At 49.5% G+C, this 20,317-nt stretch overlaps 1 protein-coding gene across 3 annotated transcripts in view; it reads left to right on the top strand.

Moving 5' to 3' along the window:
• Rarb (retinoic acid receptor beta) overlaps window positions 1-20,317 on the top strand; it is a 649,902-nt gene that overhangs the window by 622,691 nt on the left and 6,894 nt on the right. For all 3 annotated transcript variants that reach the window (XM_075988633.1, XM_075988632.1, XM_075988634.1), the window contains one exon: window positions 12,743-12,903. In XM_075988633.1, the coding sequence (XP_075844748.1) occupies window positions 12,743-12,903 (161 nt within the window). The remainder of the gene's footprint in view (window positions 1-12,742; window positions 12,904-20,317) is intronic.

Genomic DNA, 20,317 nt, shown 5'->3' with positions numbered 1-20,317 from the left:
TTCTTGGGATGTTTCCAGGACACACTGCAGAGTCTAAGATCTGATGGTGTCCCAGTCCTTATGTAGCCAAGGTGCCATAGCTGTGTGATCTATTAATACACACACATGAACCACGTAAATTAAATCATTTCTAGAATATTTAGAATGCATGCTACAATGTAAATGCTATACAATGCCATGGCATATTATGTAAGAAAAAAATGACAAGAAAAATAGTCTACGCATGTTCGGTACAGATACTCTGCTCCAACTTCTTTTCTTCTTGGGGTTGTTTGTAACTGGTATCATGAAGATTGACAATAGCAAGGCAGGCCTGCTGTGCCTGGCTCTGCCCTCTCTACACTCTGCTTGAAGGTACTTCTCTACATAGGCACTTCTGCACTCACTTACACACACGCACACACACACACACACGCACACACACACACACACGCACGCATGCACACATGCGCACACGCGCACACACAGTGGGGGAGAGAGAGAGAGGGTTTTAAATCTGGCACTTGTATATGAGAGAACATGGCATTTGTCTCCCTGAGTCTGGTTTATTTCACTAGCCATAAAGATCTTCAGTTCCATCCATTTTCCTGAAAAGGCTGTGATTTCATTTTTCTTTATGGTTAAATAGAATTCCACTGTGTGTGTGTGCCACCTATTCTTTACCCGTTCATTGCCCCATGGCTGCCTCAGCTGGTTCCATTTTGTGGCTATTGCGAATGGTGCAGCAATGAACATGGCCGTGTCAGTGTCTCTACGGCGTGCGGTGGAAGAGTTTTTCCCTTGCCCTCACTTTCTAACATATCGCCCTGTCTGTTGCTCACCTGTTCTCCTGTTCTGGGGTTCTCCCCAAGATTTGCCGTGACCAGATAGTAGAGTGGCTCAGTTTGTTCCCCATAGCCATCCACCAACAACAGTCTAGGCAGGCTGGACAACCTTTAATCCCAGCACAGGGGAGGCAGAGGCAGGTGGAGCTCTGTGAGTTCGAGGCCAGCCTGGTCTACAAGAGCTAGTTCCAGGACAGACTCCAAAGCTACAGAGAAACCCTGTCTCGAAAAACAAACAAACAAAGAGTCTAGGTAGGCTGAGCTCCTTGGTTTTGGCAATTGGTCTCCAGCCTGGATCGCTGTGGATCCCCAGAGAATGCTACTCATGGTCAGTTTTGTCATGGTGAGTGTGGGGTGCAGATGCCCCTGTGTGTGCACAGCAGCCATATCTTGGATGTGCTCTTTTTTGTTCCACCCTAAAAGGTCTGGTCCTGACTTTGCACTCATGCTGAGGACCCCACGCTGTGAGTGGCAGTCACAGAAAGTCCTTTATCACTGCCTGTTTACTTTGCTCTACACTTCTCTTTGCAGACTCCAGGGCCTCAGCAGATCTCAGTCAGATGGAAAGGGGAAGTCACAGTCCCCTGCTGCCTGTGAATGTGGATTTGGTTGTGACAGGAAGGGCAAAGGAAAGAACTGTGAAGCTGGCGCTGGGATGTCTGGGGTGTTGTTTCTTGGGATAATTTTCTGTCTTGCTTTGGCCCCTTGGCATAAACATTCCGGGGGGGGGGGGGAGAAACTTAGATCTCTGTTAATGACAGACATTCAAGTATGTGACTCCAAGTGATGGCGAGAATGGCTAAGATAGCATGCTTCCTCTGCAGTGACTATCCCCTGAGGCTCAGGATCAGTGGGACGGACAGAGGACTTGTGTGGTCTCAGCAGGATTCAGCCCTTTAACAGATGGACAACCGGAGCTGGTCTCTTCCTAGCGAAGAACTGCTTTGCTCATGCTGGAAGGCAAGCCGGCAACAGCGCTGAGCAACAGTGTGTGTGCCGAGAGCCACATGGCACGGGCTTATTTCTGCTGTGTGATCTTCTGACATGTTTTTTCCTAGGTCAGGGAGTGGTTACTACATAGCATGCAAGGGCAGCCAAGCCAAGAAGAGAAATTTCTTGCTGCATTTGTGTGATTAGACCCCGATCTTTCAAAAAGGAGAAAGTTCTGGCAGTCATTTAGAAACAGTATGTGGCTGTGGAAACAGAGGTGTCCGTGTTCAAGTCTTGCTTGTGTAGGCCAAGGATTGTGGGGCCTCTGAGATGCTCAGATTTAGCTGCTACATGTGTAACTTTTGAGTAGCAGCTCCTACACGGAGCTGTTGGAAAATTAAATAGCAGAATGTATGAGAAGCACTTAGCAGGGCGTGGGGCATCCCTCAGCCCTGAAGGGATGAGGTTAGCAATGAGGCAGGTGTCGCGCTGTTGTTGGGACTAGCTGTACTTAATGCTGTGACTAAGGCCAGAAGTCTAGGTCACACACCAGACTAGTGGTTTAAGAAGCAAGTCTACCAGTCCGCAGAAGGAGACCTTATGTGTGAGTGTCTACCAGGAGGCTAAAATGTTTCCAATTTTTGCTTTTTAAAAGTAAGGGCAAGGAATGGTCAAGGATTCTGGTAGTGATTCTTATAAGTAGCCCTCCTTCCATCGTCCTTCCTGAACACACACACTCTCTCACATACACACACACTCACACACATACACACATACACACACATATACACACACACATATATACATACACACAACACTCATACAAATACACACACATACACTCACACACTCACACATACACATGCACACATATATACACACATAACACTCACACACACATACACACAATGCTCACACATACATACACATAACACATACACATTCATACACACACTTTCACTCTAGTTCCCTGCCATGTCCCCACTGTCTGCATCAGCACCCGACATACAGAAATAACTAAAACGTAGTTCCAAAATCAGAGTCTCATCCATATTCATTCCTAGGACTGGGAGAAAGGAAACACGGGGGGCCTAAATTAGGATCGGCTAGCACTCTCTGCTCTACTATTCCCATAGACATGCCTGTTTCCCAGGCTCCGGCCATGGCCAGTCATTTTCTGGGCTGAGGTCAAACCGTCCAATTGCACACTCCACAGGACAACATGGGCACCTGGAATCCCACACATTTAATCTTGTCCGGCCCGTCCCTTCCCAAGGTGAGAATTGTCACAGGCCCTGCCCAGCATCCTTTACTCTGGCTGCACCACACAATCCCTTCTTGATTCAGAACTTCCTCATGTCTGGTCTGGAGCTTCCTGCCTCCAGTGACCTCTGCCCCCAGCCATCTCTTCTCCAGGAACAGATGGACTCATCCGTTACTGTGAGCACCAGACACAACCCAGTGAACTTAAAACTCAAAGTCTCCTTGGCAAGACTCCCCAGCCTGCAGGGGAACCCTGAGCTATAGGCCTATATGTAGCCTGATGTCCAATCCCTGCCCATGACATGATGTCCATCCGTCCAGGTTGCTCCTGACACCTCTATAAGCAAGTACCTTCCAAGCTCTCTCAGAAGGGGCTCCCATGGCCTTACAGAAGGTCTCTTACAGCTCTGTGGTAGATTTAGATGGCCTTTTCCTCATAAATGCAGGTAGGTGGTTTACTGACTGCCTCTACAGGCTTACTGAAGAAAGCCTTGTTTCCAAATGCTGTCTCATTTGTTTCATGAGTTGATTTTTAAGATTTTCTTCTTAATTTTTAGAATGAGCTTAGGAAATACCAGGTTTCCATATAGCTTTATTCTGGCTTTAGTTTTTATTTTAGTGTGTGTGTCTGTGGGGGGGGGGGGGGGGTATTCCCATGTAATGTGTATATGTGTGTGTGTGGTATGTGTGTGGTGTGTGTGTGCGTGCAGTGTGTGTGTGTGTCCACTGAAGGCATGGAGAGGTCTTAAGTCATCTAAATGAAGCACACAGTAGGAGCACCCACACATCCAAACATAGATTATTCTTCTCATGGCTCAGATTTGAAAGTGTGCACGAGATTCTCCACATTAATATGCTAGATGGGACATTAATGTTCCAAATGTTAGCAAACATCTGGAAAACCAGGGGCCACTTTTCCATCCCTCAGATGACTTACGGATGCAGGTCACATGGGCCTTCTAGACAGTTTACATGGCTGACTATTATAAGTGTGTTCATTCCTGACGTGAGGACGACCACCCCCCACCAAATGTCTAAAGACCCACCAGTGAGTGTTTCATATGTGCAAGGACAGACAGGGCAGCAACAACTGCGGAGCTCAACTCATGCTGTGAATGTACAGTGTGAAGTGGCCCCTAAACTCTGCTCCCCACATTGGAGCAAGGTAAAAGACCGTGTGTGGTGTTGCACTCCTTCAGGCCCAGCACTTAGAAGGCAGAGGTAGAGGCAGGTGGATCTCTGTGAGCTTGTGCCCAGCCTGATCTACATAGCAAGTTCCAGGACAGCCAGAGCTACCCAGAGAGACCCTGATCAAAACTAATTAAGTAAGTAAATAAATAAAGAATATAGAAACGAGGCGAGCAGTGGGTGACACTTTGTTCAGAGTCAGAAGGCTAAGCCAGGCCCAGTTTCTTCCTCCATTCCACTGTCCTGTTAAGGCCATGGCCTCAACCTCCATCGACACAGGACAGTTCTTCCAAGCACAAGGTCAGAGATGCAAAATTCTCCCTAAGTAGCCCCTTTCTGCCAGAGGAATAGAGCAAAGGACCATCAGCCAGCAAGGAAAGGTTGTGAAAACCCTGTAATCCCTCAGTTTCACATGTGTGGTGCCTGCTCTTACACAGAACGGCACACTAGAATGTTCTCTTTGCCCTCTGAGCCCAGGCTGGGGTGGGCAGGATAATCGGTTGGTTGCTTTGAGCTTGTTTGCTTTGCCGTCCCGGGAATGAAAGCACACATTGCATTAAGTGCAAGAGGAAGCCCTTCCCATGACCCTGTAGCCCCAGGCTCCTTTCTCATCTTTACTCTTTCTCTGAGATGGAGTCTCACTGTATCGTCCCGGCTGGCTTTAAACCTTTGATTCTCCTGCTGAAGCTTCTGCTGTGACTTGAGAAGACAGGCACTTGTCACCGAGCCTGTCTTCTTTGCCCTTGTTTGTAGGGTCAAACTGAAAATGATTCCTGGAGTTCACATGTCACTGAAAGAGAGACTCACTCTCGTAAACCATAGCCCTGCAAACATGGCCACTGGAAGAACAACCCCAACAGCTGCTGAGATGGAGGAAGGAGGGGAGTGGAACGATGTCCACATGCAAAGTTAGGGGCTCCATTGCAAAAAGTCACATGGGGAAGAGTATGTTTGGAATTGTCTCCATGGTATCATTAGTATAAAGTAATTTGAGAAGCATTTGGCCTCTGGACATGGTAGTATACAGGGCTCTCTTCTGTCACTTGGAGTAGCTTTAGGAAGTTGGTCCAGGCCATAAGAACCTTGCTCAACTTTTGTAACGCTACATCCAGATTGATTCCTCTGTATTTGACTATCTAAAGAATTCTGTCAGTGCCCCCTGCCTGCTCCCTGGCATAGTGGACACCCACTTGGCAGTTGCGGGGGTGTGGGGTCACCTGTGCAAGTCCTTACACAAGTGCAACTATGTGGCGTGCTTGGGGATAGGTGGAGTTGCTGAAATCAAGGTCCCAAGGAATGAAAATGCTTCACTATACAGGCGCTTAAGGTGCTCTGGCCTTGGGCTGGTTCAGTAACACCTGCAAACCACAGGGAAAGAAAGCCCAGCCTCTGACTCACCAGAATTCACCTTTCTCTGTATGTCTGAGCTCCTACCATTGTATGTGTGGCACATGCTTTATTAGAGGACAGGCAGCCTCCGCCTTCCAGGACAGCGTGCAGTGGAGGAAGCGCTCTGGCACGGTTCAGCCCACCTTCACACAGGGACCGTCCTTCTGAGGTGCCTGCGCACCGACCACTCAATCCTTAAGTTCTGGGAGAAGTAGTCTCAGCAGTTAGTGATGCAGGCAGGTCCCTGCCTTCAGGTCCTTGGAGTTCATTTATGCAAGCAATCCAGAAAACAGTCTTTAGATTCGGATTAGAACATACTTCTGTGTTCTCCTCTTGAGCATCTCAGTACAGCAGTTACTGGACGGCTTCCGACCAGCTGTGACCCGTTATCCGTGCAGTTAGCAAGGAGCAGAGGGGTCAGATTGTGCGGATTTCAGACTGTAATTTCAAGCAAGAATAAATAAGCCATTGAGCTTCCTTTGCTAAACTGAGTATGGAAAAAGTCTTTGCAAACAAGATGCACCATTGGTGGCCTTTTCTCTTGTTGGTGACAAGGTTTCAGGAAAGCCCGGTTTTCCTCTTCCTGGGTCCATGTGGGGCCTGCAGCTCTCTTGCGTTTCCTGCATTCAATTTTTATCGTGTGTATGAAAATCAATATTCCAGATACATGCACAAGTGCACACATTAAAACGAACACGGCTTCATTTATTTCCATGATTAGACATTCAGATAAAAGTGCTCGGGTGTCTGTTTTCATATTCATAGGTCGGGTCTGTACATCAGAGGGATTTGTAGAAGTGACACTTTCATTACATCCATTTCATTTCAATATGATAGTGGATCGTAAATATGTTACTTTCGAGCCACCAAATCTGATTTGTAGCACTTGGCCCCTTGGCAGGAGAATGCCTGGTGTTTATGAAGCACCTTTACTCTAAGAAGCGCTTTGCAAACATCGGGCCAGGCCCTATCACAGGTGCATAAATCACCCTCCTGGCCACTGGCGGGACAGGAGCACTCAATGACTCCTCTGCAGACCACTAGGTGACGGCAAGGCTGTTAATTTTAGGAGGCAACAGCTCAGATGAACTCTGTACACATACATGCCCCCCCAAGAGGGATGGAACTCCATATTTAGTCACCCACCCTTCTTGCCATTCACTGTGAGTTGGGCTGTATTAAGCTTCGGGAATATCAAGGCAATAAAATAAAGCCTGGTGTTTCCTATAGTCCCTAGAGCAGCGGGGCGAAAAGCGGGCTCTGATACAAGCTGACAACGGATGTCCCTATATCCCCACACACTGTCTTCTCGGGGGCAGACTGGTGGGAAGCGGCTTGTCAGGCCCCATGGCCGTTGTGAAGGGGTAGCTTTGTGGGAGAGAGAAGTTTGAGGCTGTCGCAAATCATAGTTCCACACCTTAGGCTCCCAGAGAAAGGGATCATGGACTCTCTGCCCATAGCCCTCACTGCTTCTCAGTGAGGACCTCATAGTGAGCATCATCACCTGTGAGGACCCTCGCACAGTGTCTGGCACCCAAAGTTCTCATTTCTTCCCAGAACTTCATAATCACTTTGTGTGGCAGTCATCACACAGCACACAGCACTGAAGACCCACAGGAACCAGCCAGGTCATCCAACAAGATGCAGGGCCGCCACCGGATCCATATCTTCTGCATCCTCCCAGGTTGCCGTGAGACATGGAGGATGCTGTCGGGTTACAATAAACAGTCCAGGGTTCAGGTTGCAGTAGATATGAAAACTGGGCCGCTGCTTCTGGGAGGTTTCATCTCTCTAGTGTCCAGAAGAGCTCCATTCAGAGGCAGAGGCCTTAGGGAAACAGCACATTGCTTTCTGGGAACAGCTACTCCAGAGAAGGCCCGGGGCCTGCTTGGTTCCTTGGTAGTCTCCCCCTTTTCTTTTTTTCTGTGTATTCCGTGGAAATCTAGCTCTACTGTTTTCAAGAAGGGGGTTCTTGATCTCTAGAAAGGGAAAGATGGCCCAGTTCCCGTGGGATTTTATGAGTTTAAGATACTGGTTGCCCCTCGCTAGAACTGCCCTGTTGTGTTTGAGAGTCAAAGGTGACAACTGGCCTCTGGTTCTGGTCAGGGTTGTTGACTATCTGTTCAGAGAAACTCTCTCCCAAAGGCACATAGTGTAGGGTCAGCTGTGCAAAGGTGAATCCTTCAGTGTTCCATGTTCATGGAATTATCAGCTCTGCACCACTATGAAGTCCAGATACCTTCCCGTCTTCAAGGAGAAACCCTACAATCACGATTCCTTCCCCAATCTCCCTCCCTCCAACCCACCCTTCCCAACCATTGCTGTCTGTCTATGGATATTGCATACAAATGGGACATGGTGTGGTGGTTTGAAAGAAAACGGCCCTCAAAGGGAGTGATATTATTAGGAGGTGTGTCTTTGTTGGAATGGGTGTGGTCTTGTTGAAGGAAGTGTGTCATCATGGAGGCAGGCTTTGTGGTCTCCTATATGCTCAAGATACCACTGAGTATCTCAGAGCACTTCCTGTTGCCTTTGGATCAAGATGTAGAATTCTCTAGTACCATGTCTGCCACCACCACCACCTTATTCCCAGCTGCCGTGCTCCCTGCCCTGATGATAATGGACCAGTCCTCTGGAACTGGAAGCTGCCAGCACAAGTGAATGTTTTCCTTTATAAGAGTTGCCATGGTCATGGTGTCTCCTCACAGCAATAGAAACCCTAGCTAAGACAGAAGTTGGTACCAGGGACTGGGATATGGTTGTGATAGACCTGACCATGTTTTGTTTGAAGGAATATGAATGTTGGGACTATGGATTAGACAAGCAATTTAAGCCGGGCTGTGGTGGCGCACGCCTTTAATCCCAGCACTCAGGAGGCAGAGGCAGGCGGATCTCTGTGAGTTCGAGGCCAGCCTGGTCTACAAGAGCTAGTGCCAGGACAGGCTCCAAAGCTACAGAGAAACCCTGTCTCGAAAAACTAAAAAAAAAAAAAAAAACAAAAAAACAAAGAAAAGCAATTTAATGCTTTAAGCCCTTCTTATGGGGCCATCCTAGTTGGAACATGGAAGACAGAGGTGTTGAGTGTGATCTGAGCTGTGGGCGCCTGTACCAAAAGGTTTCTAAGGAGAAGAATTTTAGTACATTACCTAGAAATCATTCTTGTGATGTTTTGGTGAAGAATGTGACTGTTTTTTACCCTTGTCTGAAAAGTCTGCCTGGGGCTAAAGTGAAGAGTTTTGGATTCATTCCCTTGGCAGAGGAACTCCCAAAACAGGCTAATACAGACTATTGTGTGGTTACCAGTGTTAACTCTAAGGAAGATTTATAATGAAAAGGAGAAAGCTGAGCAAGGGAAAATATTTGAAGGAAAAAGGAACACCAGGAAGTGGAATGGAGCTAAGTCCTACCTTCAAGGAGATAAACAGATTTAGAAATGGAATAAAAGGAGTGGTGACCTCAGGGCAAGATCCCATCCAGCTAAATTTCCAAGGTGTGAAAAGAAATTAAAGAGCTGGGTGAGATGGTGCACACCTTTAATCCCAGCACTCCTGAGGCAGAGGCTGGCAGATCTCTTGGGTTTGAGACCAGTCTGGTCCACAGAGGAATCCCCAAAAGAGTCAAGCTCAGGTAGAGAAGCTAGGCATCAGAAAAAGAAAACTGGTGAAGATTTGAAAGATTTGTGAGTTCAAGGCCAGCCTGGTCTACAAATCCAGTTTCAGGACAGCCAAGCTTAGGTAGTGAAGGAAACCATCAAAAAGAGAAACTTGGTTAAGATGTAAGTGAATGAGGGGGCTGTGTTCCAGCCCCCGTAAGCAGTAGAACCTGGCAGCTTTGGACCCATGGTTCTGGGTTAAGGACAGAAGAAAGGGGTTATGGAATTTTCTCCCATGCCTAAAGAAAGCAGCTGAGGCCAGGCATGTGTCAGGGGTGTCCCCAAGTGGAAGCCTAGAGAGGCCATAGCATCTGTGAAGTTAGAGCCTGGACTGCTTTGAAGACCACAAGATGTTAGAGATGCCAGAGACCCAGGGTGCCTGCCACAGAAAACTGCTAACAGGGAGAAACCAGCCCAAAAGAAAGAAGTGTGTTACAACCAACAAAGCTGGAAGGAGTTGGAGATCGGAAGTTTGATGTCAGACATGGAGATGCAGAGTTTGGAGTTTGCCTTGCTGGTTTTCAATATTGCTTTTGTCCAGTATTTTTCCAGTATGCTCCCTTTCCAATGTTTTAGAATGGTAATGTATATCCTGTGCCATTATATGTTGGAATTATATCATCTGCCTTTTGATTTTGATTTTACAAGTAGTTACGGCTAAGAGATTGAATGAATTTCAGAAGAGACTTTGAACTTTAGACTTCTAAATAACTCTGGAACTGTTATAGATGATAGGAACTTTTGAAGGCAATTTTACATTGTGACTAAAAGCCTTTGGGGGATAGAAAGTGGAATGTGGTGGTTTCAAAGAAAAAGGCCCCCCAAAGGGTCACTATTAGGAGATGTGACCTTGTTGGAGGAAGTGTGTCCCTGTGGAGGCCTCATATATGCTCAAGATACTGCTAAGTATCTGAGAACACTTCCTGTTGTCCATTGATCAAGACATTGAATTCTCTAGCGTTATGTCTGCCTGCACGCTGCCACACTCCCAGCTGCCATCCCTGCCATGATTATGATGGGTCAAACCTCTGGAACGGTAAGCTGCCATGGTCATGGTGTCTCTTCACAGCAATAGAAACCCTAAGACACAAGGCCTTCAGCAGCTGGCTTCTCCTCTGGGCACAGTTCTCAGAACTCATCCACAGTGTGAACTGCATCAATCTTTCATTTCCTTCAATAACCAAGCAAAATTCTGCAGTATGATGGGCCATTTGGCTTATTGCTGTCCACAGATGGGCAAGTGGACCGTTCTGCCCCAAGGCTGTTAGGGGTGGCGGTAGGAATGGTGGGATTCGTGGTTGCATTTGTCATGCATGTTGCTGCAACGTTAGTTCTCTGTGGTGTGCGGCAGGAAAAGAGCTGCTGGGGCCATGTGGTACCTGGAGGGACTATCAAAGTTCTCTCAGAGCGGTTTGGGAAAGACTCTTGTTGCTTAGGTTTGACCCTTGTGTTGGCTAAAGTGGAGGTGTGTCAGAGGAGAGGGCTAATGTCTCCTACAAGAGCCTGAAACATCTACATGCAAGCCTTCAGGATACAGTATCCTCTCCCTGGCAGAATAACATTCCTTGAAAGAGCCTAGGGGCCACCATCCTGCCATTCTGGGCTGCCCACTTCACTGTGTGCTGCTTCTGCTGTGTTGTGTCTACACACACACACACTTTACATCATGAGGCCTTTCACCCCATCCCCACATCTCCAAAGAAGGTCTGTCTAGTCACAGAGCTGCAAGGGAATCCACAAAGCCCTGCTTGGGCCTCTGTTTCTCCATCATCCAGGCACTGAGAAGGAAGGTACCAGCCTGTGTTCTCCTGGGTGTCCACTTCCTTGATAGTAAGTGGATCCGGTAAAGAGAGAACTTGGCCGCTCTGCCACCTTGAAAGGGGATTAGGTGAATTCTGTAGTCAGACCTCCAGGTTCAGGTATCGAGACACCCACAGAGTGCTCCTCTTCCCAGAAGTGCTCCCTCCTGGCTCTGTGAGCTGCTTACCCCGACAATGACCTCTCTGTGCCATTGATGGCTCTCACTTCCTTCCCCTCCTCCCCCTCCCCATCCTGTCTCCCCTGTCATGAACCCCCTCCCCATCTGCTGTCCACACAGAACCTGAGCGCTCTCCTGGTATGGATGCTGCGTGTCCTGATGACCTATGTGCCCTTAGGGAGGCAGCCAAGCCAAATCCTCTTATGCCGATCAGATTATACCCTGGGTCATCCTGTATCACACATGCCCAGGTCACGCTGGCATCGTACACATCTAGGTAGCTGGGGTTCTGACACCCCAGTGAACGTGGACTCCCTGGAGGGGTCATGTGATCTGATATCATTTGTCTGCCTCCCTGAGTTTTGGGTTCCTTCCAGGAGCTATAGTTTGGCAGTGTGCTCACTTACAACCATGGGGAGAGCTGGCCCTGGGAAGGAGGAGGCTGCCCCATAGCTCTGAGTCATGAAGCCTGCTGTATGCCACGTCATGCTGGGCCAGGATGTGCAGGGCCAAGTGGCACCTCTCTGCTGAGGTCTAGCCAGCCACAGTGACCTGGAACTGGGTCTCTGAATGAATGGTAGCATGAATATAGTTGTTTTGGTGGAGGATTTTGTACTGTTTTAAATAGCATTATAAATATGGGATATTGCTTGGTTCACATGGGAAGTCTAAGCCTAATGCAGAAAGGGACACAGACCACAGCCTTATCACCCTCTTCTTAAGTACCAGTTAGTTGATCTGAAAAAAAAAAAGTAAAGAAATGAGACTGCTCAGACAGACCACACCTCACTCTGAAGCAACTTTGCTGAGGGACCTGTCATGACCTGTCAGCCAGGGCTCCTTTGATGCAATAAATACTGTGACCAAAAGCAAATTATGGGATGGGTTGCTTCATCATCCAGGTAATATTGTCAATAAGGGGAGTCATGGCAGGAAATTAATCAGGACAGGAACCTGGAAGCAGAAACTGAAGCAGAGATCACGGAGGGATGCTGCTTACTGGCTTGCTCCGCTCGGCTTGCTCAACCTGCTTTCTTATAACTGCTCGTCAGGGGTAAACCGGGCTCCCCCACGTCAGTCACTCATCAAGATATGCCCTATAAGCTTCTTTACAGGCAATCTGCCTGAGGCATTTTCTCAGTTGAGTTGAAGAGTTATCTTCTTCCCAGATAACTCTCGCTTGTGACAAGTTGATGTAAACAAACAAATCACCACGTGGCCAGAGCAGGATCCTTGCAGTTCGACCACCCAGGACACCCTAGGACCCTTCCCACTCATGGCATGCAGCCTACATTGGAACTTCTTACGGGTCAGGCTTACACACACTGTGCACACTGTGTGTGCACACTGGGCACCGAGAGAGGCAGGCGTGGTTCTGCCAGAGGCATCCAGGTTCCCAGCAGAGAGCAACTCCCTCCTCTCCTGCTGCTCCTATTCCAAGTGTCAGGGCTGGGAGTGGAGGCTTCTTGCTCAGGTGCGTGACCTAGCCCTCCCTGACCTCTCATCTCCCTTTTCCAGCCGTCAGGAATGACAGGAACAAGAAAAAGAAGGAGCCTTCAAAGCAGGAGTGCACCGAGAGCTATGAGATGACCGCGGAGCTGGACGACCTCACAGAGAAGATCCGTAAAGCCCACCAAGAAACCTTCCCCTCACTCTGCCAGCTGGGTAAATACACTACGGTAAGAGCCACCTACCCAGGATGCCAGGGGCGTGGGCACAGGCCCTTGGGCACCCACATAGTTTCCATGTAGTTTCCTGTGCTTGGCAAGGATGCTTGGTCCGTCTAGCCCTGGGCCTGCCTGGCAGCCAGGCAGGATACCTGGTGGTTCTCCCACCTGTAGCATCAGGACAGGGGCTAAGGCAGTTCACCACGAGCGCCTACCATGTGATGTGATGGGTTGCATGCTAAGCACAGGCAGTACAAATTAGTTGTGCTTGTGTCTCCTCTTGGGGATTCTGGTCTGCTCAAGTCGGAAATTTAGCACTTGGGTTGCGGCAGACACCTTACCTGGAGGGGTTCTGGGGTTCATCTTTTAAATATCAATCCAGCTATAGATTCCAGGCAGGATCGTGGGGCCGTCAATTCTCTGTGTCACAGTCTGGCTTCTAGGAGGGTTGTGCAACATCACAAGAAAGCCTAGGAGGGTACGGGACAGGGCAATCTGGGCCCCATGAATAGGTGGTCCCATGTGTTCCACTCATTGGTGAGAAGTGAGAAGTAGCTTTTACTAAGGTTACAAATCAAGAAAGGGGCAGAGAAAGGGGTAAGAATTGGTGGGAAACTTCAGTTGGAGGATGCTCCAGGTAGGCTCGTGGGACTTTGAATTTTCCAAGGCAGGTCAGCCTATATTGTATTCTATAAAGTACACTCGCAGTTGGTGGCACACACTGGGCACTCAGGAGATGCTTGAGGGATGAATGCAGAGATGCAATTAGACTACTGTTCTGCCCTCTTTCAATGGTTCCTATTGCCCGTATTGCTGACGAGAAAATGTGCCTAAGGATTCCCCATCTCTAGTTTGGTAAAAGCATGCCGGGAAAATAAAAACATGAAAATCCTTAGGCTAAAAAGAAACCATGATCATTTCAGGAAGGAACAGGGACAGTGAGGAGAGGAAATTTGAGACCACATTTGAGGGATACATGGTGTCCTGGGCTTGGATGTTAGTGCCTACCAGTAAATGGCAGAGCTGTCTCAGGCTGGCCTAGAGGGGTCTGAACAACTTGGTGCTGGGACATGCCAGTTGGGTGCCCCAGGCTCCTATGGGAGCAGAGGCTATGGTGATACAAGGCAATGGGTTCCCTGGCCAAGCAGAGAATCGTGCATGTGTGGAAGCTGAGAAGGATGGAGGATGGCACTTACTAAGCCCAAAGACAGCAGAGGCAGGTGGCGATCCTGAGCAGCCACGGGTTCCAACTCCCTGGGAATGGCTGGAAGCTTTCCAGGAGTTTCTGGGATGCAGGAGCAGCTCTATCAGACCACACTGAAAAGCCACAGCTCAGAATGACATTTGGGGGCCTTTTCTGCCTTCCACAGGAGAAGCATAAATGCTGGCCTGCCTGCTGGGCCAAGCCTAGACCCCATTGTTTGGGAGTTCATTGTCCTAGTCCAGAGCAGGACAAAGCTGGGTGGCACCAGGAAATTGTCCTTTTTCACATGGGATTGACTCAAAGACTGGAAAGGGCAGGTATCTCAGAGCCAAGAGTCACGTCTCGCTCAGCTCTCCTCAGCTATGCGGTGTGACCAAATGACTTCTCTCCTAGCCAGATCTCACCTGTCCTTAGAGTGTTGTCATGGTTGGGAGGACAAAATGAGATGATTCTAGAACACTCCTGGAAGAGGACCTGGCATGTGGCAGGGGCATGACAGAAATACCACCCAGCATATAGTCATCCCCTGGACGGGGATGGCCTCAGGCTCAGCAGGTGACAGCACACGAGGGGATGACTAATGAGGAGCACCACCGTGCAGGATGTTCCCCCCTTTGGAAACAGTTATCAGCAGCCACATCACAGGCACCGTATCATTGTATCGGGCCAAGTGTGGAGGTGAACCTTAGCCTGAAAGGTAGACACTGGTCAGGCCGGGGCAAAGGGCACAGGTGGAAACAGCACCCGGTGTGATGGCAGACTGTGCCAAGAAGAGCGAGAAGCAGGAAAGGGGAAACATACAGAGCCTTCAAAGTCTCTCCACATCCACGATGGAGGACATTTGACAATCTTTGTTTTGTAGCCATCACCTTTGCGGCTGGTATTTACCAAACAGTCACCATTTGCAGGAACCGTGATAAGGACCCTCATCCCTTTCTCCTCCTGAGACCCTGTGAGTGGGGCCCCTTGGCCCTATGTACACATGGGCAAACCGAGCCATTAAAGGATCAAACACTTCTCCTCTGTTTAGAGGTCCAGTAGCAGACACAGGACAAACTGTACCGTATGCAGTGGCTTAGGCAGACAGAGCTCAGGCCTGTAGGAATCCACAAACCACACTCCCAACACCAGAAAAGGTATGGCCATCAGAGGAGGCAGGTCCCCTGGAGAGGACTGGGAGATGCAGAGCAGGAAGAGGCAACCCCGAGGATAACCACTCCAGGGACCATGTTCTACTGACCAGGGACTCTTCTCCATGTGGCAGGGTCTAAACATGGCCTGGTCAGGCCTCCCTACCCAGACACACAAGGTCAAATCTCCCAGTTGAGACTGGTGGCGGTGGCCTCCTTTAGGGACCCACATCCACGTGTGGCCTTTGTCCCTGTGAGATCACTCACACATAAGGCACAGCTCTCAAGAGGCAGTCCCCAAGCTCAGATAAGCAGCCTCCATAGAGAAACACCCCAGCCTCCTTGCCATCTTGGTAGGGATGAACTGAGATTTTCTGCCAGCGTTCTTCAGCAAGGTCCAGCCCCGGCTACCTCATAGTGGGCATCCCCGACTCACTCCCACTTCCTTTCCTGTAATATTGGCTCTCCTTCCAGACAAGTGCCTCATTCAAATCTTAGTTTTAAAGACTGGAGGCTGTCCATGTAGCTTCTTGGACCCCTTCCCATGCGCCCAGCTTTGGGGCCAACCTTCTGTGTTAGTTCCATGTTGCAGGGTCAAAATGTCCAACAGAAGCAACTCAGGGGCGGAAATACTTATTTTGATTCATATTTGCAGAACATGTGACATGGTAGAGAAGTGGGGGGTACTCACTCACGGCAGGTGAGATGGAGAGGGAGTGGGGGTACTCATGGCAGAGAAGGATGTGGTTGACGTGACCAAGAAGCCAAAGTTACAGCAAGGAACAGTGACTGGATAAGACTTTGATAGTTTAGCCACTAGTGGCCCTGACCCTGCTACCACTCTACCTCATCAATGAATTTTTTTCCACGGTCTTCAGAGACAGCATCATCTGCCTGGGACCAAGTGATCAGACATGAACCTATGGAGAACATTTCAAATTTAAGCCATAATTGAGGCCCAAGCTCTCTGTGGAGGACCTTTTCAGTAGAAAGGGGGAGAAAGAAATAGAAGTTCCTCAGAGGCCAGCCCCTCCCTGCTGGGCAGCAGGACAGTCTTCAGGATAGTGTATCCATGGCCGCTGTCCCTCGCTGCTCCAGGCACCTCTCGCTGCTCCTTTCTTCGTGCCATCTCTGCACAGATCTGGCTTTCTTTCCAGCACACGGGACTTGCAATCCTTTCTGGAAGCAGGTGGGGATGCCCATAAACAACAGGGGCCTCAGCATGCATCCTCTGCATGCTCCCGGTTCCGAGCCCAACTTCCTGCCCCTTTCCTGGGGCAGCACACATGTCAGGCGCCTGTGGCGTAAGTGGGCAGGGAGGAATCAGACAGCAGACGGCCATCTGGACAGGTCTTTCTCAGGGGCTCTTAATTCCCAAGTTATCGTTAGTCCAGTAGGGATCCATTGCAGGTTCCAGGGAGAAGAAGCGAGAATAGATGAGGGAAGGACACACACCCACTGCCCTCTGCCCCAGACCTGAGCAGGACACCCACCAGCAGGCTCTCAGCTGTCTCTGCTGCTCAGGTCACATGCGCAGCGTCCCATGAGCCTGGGCTCCTCATCTCTATGGTCATTTCCGTGGTATAGACGTCCCATGTAGATAGATGGTTCAGGGAAAAAAAGGTCTCAAAGAGTCTCACACAGTTTCATGCGGAGTGGAGGGTCCCGCCCTGGATCCTGCGAATGGCTTGACACCATTTAGAGCCAACTGCTTGGGTGCTAGAAAAGTAAGATGGCGATGGTGACCCCCAGTTTCCCGGCACAGTTGCTTTCTCACTGCAGTTCATTCCTTAATGGGGACTGGTGGGTCGGAAGCTGTCCCAGAAGAGGTTTGTTAACTTGAACCATGAAGATTCAAGGTTCTTTAGTGCTCAGCATGGACAGAATCATGTCTGGAATGATTCTGCCGCAGACAGAACTCACCCAACAGGCTCTGGGAAGAAGTAGGGCAGCAGTTAAGTGTGAGTGGTTAATCCCCGGCACCTGCAGGCACGGTTTGCATTTTCTTTTTCCTTAAGGGAAATCTCATGTGTGGTTGGCTAGGGAAGAAGAACCTAGAACTCAGGGAGGCTGACTCCTAGGACAGATGTACCAGGTTAGGGTAAGACACTTTGGGGGGTCATGAGAGCAGAGTTCTGACCCCCTTCGTTACCTCAAAGCTCAGTTCCCTGTACTAGACACACCTGCCTGCCTGCCATGTTCCCATGACGCCTGCCATGTTGCCATCCCATCTGCCATGTTCCCGCCCCACCTGACATGTTCCAGCTGGATGTATTCAGTTCTTACCTGATATTGGTCTCGGGGAGCTATCTCAGTAAGGTGAGGCGACATTTTGCCTGCCATGCTGGAGGAGTGGAAGTCCACACCCCAGGTGTGAGCAGGGCCGTGGCCTCTGACAGCCCCAGGCTGTGCCCCCCCCCAGCTTCTGCCTTTGGTCCCTACCTGTTTTTGATTTAGAAATCATGGCTTCCTCCGTCTAGCTTCCCATGAGCACCACCTCCACTGGCAAACGTGCCTAGCTGTTATGTGCCAAAGGACATGGGGGCCACAGTGTCTAGGGTTGCGTTTATTGACCAGAAAGATGCTGGTCTCACTAACGGCATCCTCAGCATGGTGGTGCTGGGACCTTTTAGCTGTCTCACGAGAGCATCCGACCAGGAAGGAAACTGCAAACGTAATGCGAAGTTGAGTGACCTTAAGTTCTCACCAGGGAATGAAAAGAGATGAAGAACCAAGAAAAGCATGGCTGCCACAGCCCGCCTGCCTAGGTGAGCTCCATCCTCTCTGCTTGCCTATACAGGCCACTGCCATTCTCTGGGCTGTAGCCTCCTCGTCAGGCTACCTTAAGAGCATGTATGTGCATGATGTCTGCATCATGGAACCCATCAGTCGAACACAGAAGACGGAGCAATCTCACAAATAGGACTTGAAGGACAACTGGCCCCTTGGGAGAGACAAACAGCTCCACACCTCAGAAGCTCGGCTTCTTGGGAAAGGCTCTCAACGTTCCCAGAGAACTTTAACTCAATTCTTCTGAGACTTTTTTGTAGCCTACACCCCAAATGCTCGCCCTTGGGAGACAGAGCAGGGATGATGGCCAGACTGGGCTGCACTGTGAGACCTTGACTCCGAGAACCAGGGTTGGGGATGTGGTTTGGCGGGAGAATCCTAGCCTGGCATGCACATGGCCCTGGGTTCCGTCCACAGCTCCACAAAGAAAGAGAAAAAAGAAGAGATTTTTTTCTTCACTCCTTAGCTTAAAAATTCTCAAATAAACCACTGACCTGCGCAGAAGCTGCCAGTCAGCCACACGTGGGGTTTTAGGCATGGTGGATCTTGCCTCTACTGGTGAGGTGTTTTTTTTTTTCTAAAAGAGGTGCCAGCTAGAGGAGCAACAGGGAGTCCTCAACAACAGAAGGGCTGTGTCCTGGCAGAGGATTTCATTTAACTGGATTGACAGCGCTGGGCTTTTCCCAAGAAGGCCCTAGGGGGCCACAGGACACAGCATTCTTGGAAACTTTAGTTCTTCCTCGGAAGTCCAGGGGACTTCCCAAGCAGGCAACACGTCCTACCCACAGTGAGGCCTGGCTCAGACCCAGTGTCCTTCCCCTCCCCCCATCACCTCTTCTTCCTCTTCATCCCCCACCTGCTTCTGAGCATCTTTCCCCCACCCCTCTCTGTGGCCGCTTTCATCACCAGCCCCAGCTCCCCACCTTCCGCAGCTAGAAGATAATGTCGGAGCCGTTTCAAGCCTCACGCCCATGAATCCAGCAGCCAGGATAATAAAACACGGGGTTATTTTGTGTTTTATTAACTGCCTTTTTGCCTTCAGTTTGCATAATCGTGAGCTGGATTGACAAGCCGTTACCCGGTTGCTCGCTGTTTTAATAGAAGGAGCCGTAGGCGCCCTCCCCCTCCCCCTCTCACATGACGGAGCAGCTCAACCAAAGCTGATGAAGATTTCCTTCACACCAGCTGCATCCAGCAATGCCGTTTTTTCCAGATGGATACTCCATTGTGAAGTGATTTCCCACCACGCTTGCCTCTGCCCCTCTCTTCCATGGCATCTTTCTGTGAACTGCATAAACTGCCTATTAAATTTAATTACCACCCAAATGGCCACATGTCTCGATCTTGCCCACACACACCCCTGAGTGTATGTAGTGTGTTCCACATAGATCCTCGAGGAAGACATAAAATTAATCTGGAAGATGCATGCTTGTTTCTGCGGGGACACTGTGGAAGCCATGATGGCCACCACCATTCTGATGCCTTCTCCGGACTCCCATCTCCAAACTCTTTCTCTGCATTACACTGATGGTGGAAGCAAAGCCGGCTTCATTAACTTCTGTGGGCTGATCTGACCGAAACAGGGCACTGAGGCTACTGGTTTGCAATACAGAATTGCATTTGCAGAGATGGGGAATTTTGTCGAGAGAGCCACACACCGGGCCTAGGGAATCTAGTCTCTCCTTGCATGCATGGTTCAGTGTGTCTTGGAAGATGTCTAGATTTCTTTCAGGAGAAATGGCCTCCTGGTGTCTCTTCCACAGCATGACAGTTGTTCTGGGACATCTCAGACAAACAAAGGCTTATGAGACTGTCACTCAACTTTTCCTGGGCTCCCCTAAGTGCTCACTGAGTCACCTGCATTGTAGGCAGTGGCAAGCTAAGCAAACGAGCCAAGGAAGGGGTGTAGATGAGGAAGGGACCCACAAACTTGGAGGTGAGCTCTAGAATCAGGACAGGATACGAAGGAGAGAAAGCTAGCAGGTGAGCATCTTTACAGAAAAAGAATGTTAAGTTGGTCAAGGGCTCAAGGGGATACATGATGCAGGAATGAGAGGCAGCTATCTCAGAGGAGAAACTGCCGGTACAAAGGCTTGAGACTAGTCCATGCCCAACCTTCAGGTAAAGCAAAGAGACCTGGAAGGCTAGAGCTGAGAGAGTTGGGGGAGAGAGTGAGCAGGGGCCAGATACCCTCTCATCACCAGAGATCTGGGCTTCAAGCCTCGGGGACATGAGGAAAATGATGCCAGAGACGAGGGAGGAAATTGTGTGCGAGAGATCACGGCAGGTGAAGGAGGTGGTC

Source organism: Microtus pennsylvanicus, chromosome 10 (assembly GCF_037038515.1).
Source record: "Microtus pennsylvanicus isolate mMicPen1 chromosome 10, mMicPen1.hap1, whole genome shotgun sequence".
In the NCBI taxonomy this organism is placed as follows: Eukaryota; Metazoa; Chordata; class Mammalia; order Rodentia; family Cricetidae; genus Microtus; species Microtus pennsylvanicus.
This window is presented reverse-complemented; position numbering and strand designations above follow the sequence as displayed.